The 10,143-nt window shown below is 33.3% G+C and overlaps 1 protein-coding gene across 1 annotated transcript; it reads left to right on the forward strand.

The window, feature by feature from the left end:
• Window positions 1-5,060: 5,060 nt before the first annotated feature.
• Window positions 5,061-9,065, forward strand: LOC149573037 (Ran BP2/NZF zinc finger-like superfamily protein). The gene is made up of 10 exons (XM_089814206.1): window positions 5,061-5,192; window positions 5,293-5,338; window positions 5,963-6,078; window positions 6,279-6,564; window positions 6,685-6,755; window positions 7,544-7,598; window positions 7,708-7,817; window positions 8,072-8,111; window positions 8,218-8,363; window positions 8,593-9,065. The coding sequence occupies exons 1-10, from the start codon at window positions 5,184-5,186 to the stop codon at window positions 8,593-8,595; spliced, it is 882 nt and encodes a 293-aa protein (XP_089670332.1). The 5' UTR covers window positions 5,061-5,183; the 3' UTR covers window positions 8,596-9,065.
• The last annotated feature ends 1,078 nt before the right edge of the window (window positions 9,066-10,143 follow it).

Genomic DNA, 10,143 nt, shown 5'->3' on the forward strand with positions numbered 1-10,143 from the left:
CTATGGGATCTTATAATTGAGTTTTAATACAATTTTTAGCTTGGTATAAATGGTTGGATACTTCTTGGGAAACTACTAAATGAAAAAATTGCAAATGAGAAGATAGATGGAGACTGTATTCAAAGTAAAATAACATTAGGTGACACCATCAACATCATTCTCATTGTTGGTCTGAGCTATAAAAGCAATATTTGGAGGTCTAATCAATCAATATCAATGTACATATGGGAGATAGCTTGTGCATCTTTCTAAGGATCTTCTTACATGGGTGAATGATATATGATGATTTTTTAATTTTTTTTATGCCCATAGCTAGAGGAGTAGATTGGTTTAGGGTCTAGGCATTGATAGAATGGATGTTTTTTTTTAAATTATGGATCATGATGAGTTGCTTCACAACTTTAGGCACAATTGTGTTTTTTAGAGTGGTGTAGCAGATTGGCGAAGCAATTTCAATGAGATTTCCTTGGGATCCAAGGATCTCATTGATAAATGAGTTGCATCCAAACAATTTACTTTAAAATGTAACAAGTCTTGATTTCATTTGTTCAAGAATATTTGTTAAAGTTGGCTCCAAATTTATACAAGACCTTGATATTGGTATGTAGATTCATGATTGCTTGAGGAAAAAAATCTCTATGGAGGGAGGAATGTAATGTCTCTTTTTTTGGAACATTGGAAATCAAATGACAACTTAATGCAGTATTAAAAGGACTTAATAAGAGTATCATAAAAAAATTAAGAGTCATTTTAATTTTAAGAGGAAATTAAGAAGGGACACGAAGAAAGGAGATGAAGAGATAAAAGAGGAAAAAATAAAGAGTCACTACACTGGGATTTAAAAGAAGAATGATAGATGCATTTCAATAGGCTATATTTATGTTTGTTTGGTTATATTTCTCTCTTGGAGAATTTTAGGAAGCTTTGGCTTTCAACGGGTTTGAGGATGAAAATCCTCGAGCTTAGAGGCAGTGGACAATAACCCATTGTTTGTTGGAGATATCCCTCAAGTGTCTCACTTGTGCTTCAAATTTGAGTTACTAGTTATCCAATCCAACTATAAGTTCTATGACTAGGATTGGATTTTTTGTTGCTACTCTACTAAAGGTTTAAAGACAATAGTTGTATTCATTTCATAAATCTCTATTTTTAATTTGATATTATATAAATTCATGTATGTAATGTGATGGATGAATTGAAACAATTGCATTAAAATAATTTGTTCAAAATTTTGTGAAAATAAATAAATCTTAGTGGGATATTTCAAGCACATTCCCCCATCCAATAGTCCTATATCAACACCCAATTTTGAAGAGGTCTTTGCAACTTTTGAGGAATCATTAGTATCCTTTAATTCTCCAAAATCATTAATCTATATCAAATGAGGAAGAATTCCCTCCACCATGTTCCCTATTTTTATACTTTCTTCTTAACACAAGTTGTTGCAACATGCTTAGTTTGAAAATACTTTCTACATTTGAAGGGGATACCTTCATAATCCATAGGTTGCAACCATTCATCTCTTGGGAAATTCAATGAAAATTTCATCAAAATGGCCTTCAAAATATCCATCTCAACCAGAATGGGAGCTTAATTTGTATGCAAGAAACATGGCAAATCCTCATCCAAACCCAAAAATCCATCTGGAGCATTTCCAACAACTTCAAGACAAGAGCCAAACCAAAAGTGTAACAAAAAAATTGGAAGCCTTTCCCATTAAGGCATCTTATCAAAGGATTTGATTGCATAGTTGAACCCGAGCACTACACTTCAACAACAACATGTGGTTTTCTTCCCAACTTCGATGATTTTTGCACAAAACTTTCTCTTAATGTTGTCCATTTTAAAACACATCCACAAATCCCTCTGAGCCCTAAGGCATATGTGAAAATTTCCCTCCAAAATGGGGTTTCTAATAAATTTTTTGAAGCTCATTAATGCTTGGCCAAATCCTTCTAAATTTACCTATTAAGTCCATATAGTAGAATTTATTTCATTCTCTACTACTTGTTTTCCAACTTCTTCTCTCAAGCAAATCAATATTCCATTTTCTAAAGGCACAACCCATTTTAGCCCTAACCCCCCATTGTGGCTCTTGTCTACCTTCAGTGTATACCCATTCACATATTTTCTATGACCTTTTCCTTGTGCCCAATAGTCTAAGCCTTCCCATTTCCTATCAAGGTGGCTTTCTAGTTGCTATTTTGTGGTAATTTTAGGGTCATATCTTCCTCAAAAAGACCATGTAAACCTTTGAGATTAAAAGAGGGATCCTTCTATCTAAAATCCCAAATAATATATTTGCTTCGTATTTTAAATTGAGGGGTCCTCTCTTTGCTTATGTAAGGTAGTACTGTCCCCACAAGCTATAAAGGTGACCTTTATGTTACAAAAGGCATCAAAACCACCACACAAGTCTTTTCTAAGCTTTGGTTTCTTCGCTCAAAATTGTCACCAAATGTCAAAATTCTAGAGATCAAATGGTGAAACCATAATTGCTATAGTATTTCTCAAAAGCACAAATCTCAACATTACTTACACTAGCAATAGGCAATTTTGTATGTGTCGATTTTGGCAATGTTTAACTTAATAAAAGATTTAATCCCTTTGGAAATATTTAAATGATTCAAATAAATAACATTAATTTTTAATTATAAAAATAATTATCTTGTGCGACCCAAATCTAAACATTGATTCATTGGTAAAAAAATTTGTTGGAATAATTTTTATCATTGATTAGAGCTAATGTTTTTTATTTTATGTTGCACCACTTAGAAGGAAACATTCTTCTATAATTAGAATGAGTTTTTATTTTGCAATTATATTGTTTACCAAAATTTGGTAACATAAGTATGATTTGTGTTTGTGATCTTTGCTCTGTATACATGTGAGATTAGTAAATATTATACATGTGAGATTAGTAAATATATTTTTTAATATGAATGCATTTTTCATAGTATTTGGAATGCAATTTTAAAAGTATACAATTTCAACATGACATTGTTTGTTATCATCAAATATAAATTCAAATATATTTATTCCTAGGTACAAATTATGCAAGAACCCTAAATCTTAGAGTAATAATTTATATATATCTTAATTGAATACACATGATATTTATCATTATGCAATAAGCAATTTTGTTACAATGGGTGGTTGCACCTAATATATGAAGAATGTATCAGTGAAAACCAGTTTTTTTAGAATCACACAATCTCTTTTTTCTTATATATTTGTGTAGCCCTAAGGCTCGGATGGAGAAATGTGAGGTTTGAAAGGACGAGGAAAGCATGGCAAGAAAGATGTACTCGCATTTATGACAAATCAAGGAAGGTTGAAAATGTATGGCAGAGAATGAAAAGCTAGATGGTTGTACAAATGAGGGGAAGAGTGTGGTGGTAAGTATAACATATAATATTTGGCAAGCCCAATATGTAAGACTAGTAATGACATTGTCAAGCTACAAATTCATTAAATCAAGAGGCAGAGTGTAAATGTTGTTCTGCTAGAGGAGTTGAATTGGGCATTTGTTTTGGTGTGTGGATGTGAATGAATCATTTTTCTTTCGAGAGAGCATGATTTGAAATCCATTGTCATAGTAAGCTACATAGTTTGGTCATTCCTAATATCATATGGAATAGCGTCTTGTTGCCCTAAAGGCATCCATAGTCCCGAGGATGATATTGTCTTAGTTTCCACAAGGCATTGCTCTACTACCTGTCAGGTGCCCATAGCCTCGGTAGAGTTACCTACATTACCTGATGTTTTCAACTTTCCTTTTTTAGATAGTTGTCTTCTAGAAATGTAGACATTGAAGTTATTTCCATGTTGGAAATCATTGTTTTTGAAAGAATGACCTTTTGATTTTTCACGACTATGATTTTATAGATTAGTGACACACTAACTCATGTGAGTATTTATTGTGTATTTCCCTAAAGATGCAATGAAGAAGTCCATTCAATTTGATGTTACACATAAGTAGTCTACTCAACATTACTTACATTGGTGTACATCTTCATTTTACTTTTCTTTCTGATAATTTTACTAATTATTTTTTCTAAGGCAACTAACCAAACTAAAGATGCAAAGGTCTTCTTAAACTACAATATATAATATCAAGAGTTAATAATTTTAGATTTGACTAATAATCACCATTATCGATTATCATATTCTCAAATATAACACAAAATTAATCTATCTTTATAGATCATAAAAAAAATATTTTGTATAACTTATCAAATTAAACTTTAAATTATATTTTAATTTTTAATCATATAGACTTTTTGTGGGAACTTGTTTCCTGAATTATCTTTTTCTTGCTACAAAATTATAAGCCCTCTTCCTATACAATTTTATTTTCTCTCTATACACCTTAGTTAAAGAAAATCTTTATCTTTTTCTTGCTACAAAATTATAAGCTCTCTTCCTATAAAATTTTATTTTCTCTCTATACACCTTAGTTAAAGAAAATATTTTCTGCCATGTTTTCTTTAAAAAAATTCAAATTTGATTTCTTTTTGTTGATTTAAATTTTTAATACCTGAAACCTAGGCTATTTATTATTAATATTAAGATTAATTATTATTATGTGTTAATTACGAGTAGATTCGAACCCAAGACCTCCCCAATGAGAGGCTCACAATTTACTAATATGTTGTAGACTATTGCCTTTATTTTAAACATTTTTTCTACTTAAATTAAAAAATAATTATAATATAATTTATTTACATTAAATTATATTTTAAAATAATTTTATTATTATACACCTATCAACTCATTATTACAAATATTAATTTTAACTAAGTAATATTTAAATAATTACTCATTTAAACATATGTTCTTTTACTATATAACTTTTCGCTTCCCTCCAATATTACACAAAATATATCAAAATATTATCCATAGAACGATTGCATCGTGTTGAAATGCAAGTACTAACTTGGAACTCACCCAAACAAGTTAACATTAACCATGGTCAACATTAACCCAGACGGTCTACTTCGTCCCTCGAAACTGACGTGTAAACCATCTATATAATAAAAATGGAATGAGAAAACCCTAATCGAAACCCTAGCAAAGTCAAATTATATTTCGTGACAGAGGTCTCGTTTTACTTCTCTTTAGACAGTGTCAAGCGAAGTCATTGTAAACAGGCTACTTTTTTTTCCTCTTCGGCAGCCAAAATGGTGCAGGTACATCACTGGAAATCTACTCACCAATATTTTCATTTTTTGGGGCACCTTAATTTGTCTTTAACCGGGCCGATTTTTGCGTGCGTGTGAATGTATCCAGGGAGACAGCAGGAACTTTTCTGGACCAAAGCGTCCTCGGACGGACGGTAGGTATTCTCTGTCGATCTCTTTACAGGATAATTGTTTACAACCGTATTTGTTAGGGTAAATGCGATAATGGATTGTTTCGATTCATCTTGAAATTTCGTTGTACAAAGAAAAACGGCTCTAGGTTGAACTACAGGCCGATTTGTTCTTGCTTCAATTCGTCCATTTTTCTTCCCTTCTGTAAACTTCAGTGTTAAGTTACCTAAGAGGTTAGAATAGCTAGATAGATTTTAAGAAGTCTAGATTGTGTAAAACCTATAACAGATTATATTTGGGTGCGCCGATTTGTCGAAGAATAGGAAAAGGTTGACTAGATTGCGTTGCACACCTCATGTTTTCTTTAATTCAGTATTCCAGTAAGGTACTGTTTCGTTTAATTGGGTAAAATGCTAAATGAACCCTGCGGTATTAAATGACATAATCATTTCTGCATTATCATGACCATGTAGCAGCAGTCTACCACAGATTTCGGGAAACATCTTTTGATTTAGAATGTACAGAGGATTCGTATTAATCAATATTGTTTAAATTTAGTGGATATATAGTTAGTATTTTAAAGTTTAGCGATGTCATGGTCATTATAGAGTTAAGTTCATTGTGGTTGCTTGGCATTGTGTGGATAGGTCCTCGAAATGAAGGTGATTGGACATGCCCCAGTTGTGGCAATGTCAATTTTGCTTTTAGAACAACTTGCAACATGAGGAACTGCTCTACATCTAAGCCAAATGACCACCCACTTGTAAGTTTAAATTGAAACTGTATACCAGTGTTACATAGTTCCCCCCCCCTCTTTTTCCGCGTGATATAAGCTTTTTCTGCTACAATTTATTCTGACCTTACTTAGACATTTTTCTGGTTAAAATATTTTGAATTAACTGTTGGGCTTGGTTGAAATCGGACAAAGAATCTTAGTTAATGGAGTTAATTTTATGGATTCAGAAATCTATGGGAGCTCCTCATCCAACACCTTACGGTCAGGCCCAACCCTCCCTGTATATGGGTCCTCCCGCTGGTGGTGCACCTATGTATCTTGGTGGTCAAGGATTGCCATCTGCGTATGGTTCATCTCTTTCCTTTGGGGCAGCGTCTGGATTGCATTATGACTTGCCATTTTCTGGAGCCTCTGGATTGCATTATGATTATGGTTCACATGTTAATCCAAGTGGGCCTTATGGACCTCTTCATATGCCCACATCATATGGCCACGGAGCTGTTATTGGTCCAGGTAACATCACGTGTTTTGGATATATGAAGGGTTACAGTTATTGTTTGTTTGTGTTGTCAAGGATCTGGGTTAAATAAATGTCTGGTTGATGTTGACACGTTATTTGGGGTGGCTTTGTAGGTCCTGGGTATGGTGCTGCACCTCTTCTGGATGGATATGGCATGGGAATGCCTCTTGGCCGTGGTGCTCTGGTTAGTAATTAGGATATATTGGCACCAATACATCTTAATAAGAGCAATTAGATTTCCATAAACCATGAGATGTCATCATGATTTTGTTTCTGAATTCAGTTGCACTACAATTTTTGTATCAATGTTCTGGATCACACTCATTCTTTTCATGCTCATCCTGATGGTGGAACACAGAGTGTGATCCATAATCTGTAAACAAGATTTCAGATAGTATATTTTTGTAAATATTGATGCAAAAATAGTTACACAATTGAATTTAGAAACAAAATTACAGTTAGTATATTTTTGCAAACATTCTTTTGAGCTTTTTTCCCATTAGTTCCCCTGTCTTGGAAAAAAAGATGCATGTAAGTTTGGATTCTGTTTGAAGTTTGTGGATGCCTATTGTTGATAATTTTCTTTATCTGCTGGTAAATTTACATTACTTTTAAGCTGATATAGATTGCTGTTTTGAATGTCTAGCATGGCTTTTCTATAGAGCTGAGTGCCTGTGTGATTCTGTTCACTATAACAGCACGTTTGGATTCCATTTGGAGTTATTAGATGCCAATTCTTAATGACTTGCTTTATTTGTTGCTATACTTCGTCAATTACAAGTTAAAATGGAATGCTATTTGAATTAGATGTTCTATTTTGATATGTCTGGTATGGTCTCTTCATTTAGTTGAGTGCTTTTGTAACAATTGATTTTGTTACAACACTTGCAATGTGTCACAGTGATGATCAATGCTAAGACATGAAATATGATTGTTTTTTCTAATTGTTGCATTGTTTAATTTTGAACCCAGGGTCTGAGGCCTGGAGCTGTTCCTGATGAGAATGGTTCTCGCAAGCGAAGAGGGGGTATGTTGTGTCCTATTTTTCTTTATGGACAACTTTTTTGATATCAACATGGAATCAATGCAAATACATAGCCTGACTATATCCAAATACTCTTCTCATTCTCATTCAGATGGGTTATCTGATGGTGATTGGGTTTGCCCCAAATGTGGCAATACTAATTTTGCATTCCGTACAATATGTAACATGAGGAAGTGCAGTACACCAAAACCGACTGAGCATGTATGTATATGCGTGGTTTGAACTTTTACATGTTTTGCTTTAAGCACCGATACTTTATAAAAGCATTCTTGTCTATGTGGTAGTTTGATGGGTGTTCTTCTCTGTTGGAACTATTACATGTTTTCTTATTTTAAGCATTGATACTATATTTAATTATATCATGACTATAAATTACATTATTTAGGTTTTGGAAATTAAGCATCTTTTGTTATTTCTTTCTATGAACTTGTTCAATTATTGTTGTCTTTTTTCAGAACACAAAATCATCTAGTGGAGCACCGAAAAATTCATCTAGTAAGTTGAACCTTTTGTAATTGAAAAATCATTTTGCTTGTTTGGTCATATCTGTGCAACCTTTTTTTAAATTCTTGTTTATTTCTGATATCATGCATTCTTTTAGAAGCACCTCCTGAGGGCAGTTGGACCTGTGAGAAGTGTGGCAATGTTAATTATCCTTTCCGAACTAAGTGCAACAGAGCAAACTGTGGTGCAGAAAAGCCATCGGATAAGAATGATTCTCCAAAATCGGATGATGATGATGATCAGGTTTGCTTTAAATCTCTCATTATTTATGTTTGCGACTTATTTGCATTTAGAAATTTGAATTTTTTTCACTGATTTCTAATTTTGGTTGTATCTATAGGTCATTAAAGAGGCAATATAACAATTATCTGCTCGTTTATTTCATTTGAAGTAAATGGATTATTGAATATTAGCTTTACTGTTATTTGCTGTAAGGCTATGGTCATTGATTTTCCATTTTTTACTGTTCCAGTGAGTGCTTTTTGCACTTTGGGTCCGGAGGTCCAGAGTTGTCAACATTGCTTCCATATGGGTCTCAAGTCAGTTAATTGTCCTGTTGCGGCTGTGTCGTCACTACCATCCTAATCCACCTTTGTTAAGTTCAAGTAATAGCAGCAGCCCGTCAGTTTCTTGATATAGCAACTGTGGAGTGGACTCTGGTCATTGCCGGGCTTTGGTACTGTCAGATGTCAAACACTTTGAGTTGTAGTATCCGCTGGTTCTTTTGAGGTTGCAGGTTGTTATGCATGAAGGCCTGTTCTGGTATTTTTTAGAAGAGTTTTACATAGCTTTTAAGTTTGTTGACTAGTTAAGAACTTTCATGTTTTCAGTAGATAGCAGTTATGGAAAATGTTTGAAGTACTCATTTTCTCTGTACTTACCGGACAGCATCCAAGTATGTTTACATAAATTTTAATCCATTCTCTATCTAGGATGGTATGGTAAGTTGTGTGTTCGGTGGTCCTCACGTCTCTTTTAGTAAGCTTTTTGGGGCAGTGCCGATCTTTGTTTGATGTCTAATGCATCTTATTATCATGAACAATACAATCTCTTAAAATGCATAGCATTATGGAGATTCATGTTTATGTGGTTGTGATGGTAGTCATTTGGGTTGCATTGTAGGTGCTAGCATTATATAGAACTGCAAAGGTTGATGCATTTTGAATCCTTGGCCTAGATTTTGTGAAGCCATGCACTACGTGATGTCTGCAAAGATTTACAGTAGTATTACATATGTTCAGGGCATTTTGGTTTCTTTTTGATGTTTAATGAAATAATCATTATCTCTTTTATATATTGTAATTAAAGAGATAATGCTGAGGGTAGATGTCATGGTTAAAAATAACTTATTGTAAGATGTAAGCGTTTGTTTTTGACTGACTTATTATCCCACTTTCCACTCTTAGTACCTTGTTCTTGTCAGCCAAGTAACTGTTACTACACTAAATAGAAAGCCACATCGTGATTTGCCTGTAATATAATTGTTATCTATGATCCTGAACATATTCTTCTCAAGATAAAGCTTGTGCCTCATGTCATCTATGTCATACACGACACATTGAGAAGCCTTAATATGATACTTCTCATATGACTTTCCCCAATCAAGCTGTCAACTTGAACTGCGAAAATGATCTCACAATGTTCTTCTTTTGAGGATGGCTGTTCTGATTATTTGGAGTGGTGCTTACATATATCAGTTTTTTATTTGAGTGATTTTTTTTTAGATATATGACGTATGTGCAATTATACTTGTGAATTCTCCTTAATTTTTTTGAATCTGATAATGATTATTGGTCAGTTGGATATTTCCTACTGAATTATAGTGAGGTTAAAAAAAAGAGAATTATTAATAGCAGGTATACAGGTTCATAGTGTTATAGAATCTTCTGGCAGTGAGTAATTATTAGACAATCTTTGTTCAAGATCGATGAAAAAGTTGATTTCCCTCTCATTTCAAGTTTGTATTAAATAAAGCTGACACTTGGATCATGTGATATGATCACACATACGAGTGTCATTGAAG

This window comes from Cupressus sempervirens, chromosome 2, assembly GCF_028749045.1.
Source record: "Cupressus sempervirens isolate cs-2001-9-10 chromosome 2, ASM2874904v1, whole genome shotgun sequence".
NCBI classification, from domain to species: Eukaryota; Viridiplantae; Streptophyta; class Pinopsida; order Cupressales; family Cupressaceae; genus Cupressus; species Cupressus sempervirens.

Bases quoted from the DNA above. Each gene is read 5' to 3' on its own strand.
- LOC149573037 (XM_089814206.1), top strand. The intron at 6,756-7,543 runs GTTAGTAATTAG...TTTTGAACCCAG, and splicing joins CTCTTGGCCGTGGTGCTCTG to GGTCTGAGGCCTGGAGCTGT. The intron at 7,599-7,707 runs GTATGTTGTGTC...ATTCTCATTCAG, and splicing joins TTCTCGCAAGCGAAGAGGGG to ATGGGTTATCTGATGGTGAT.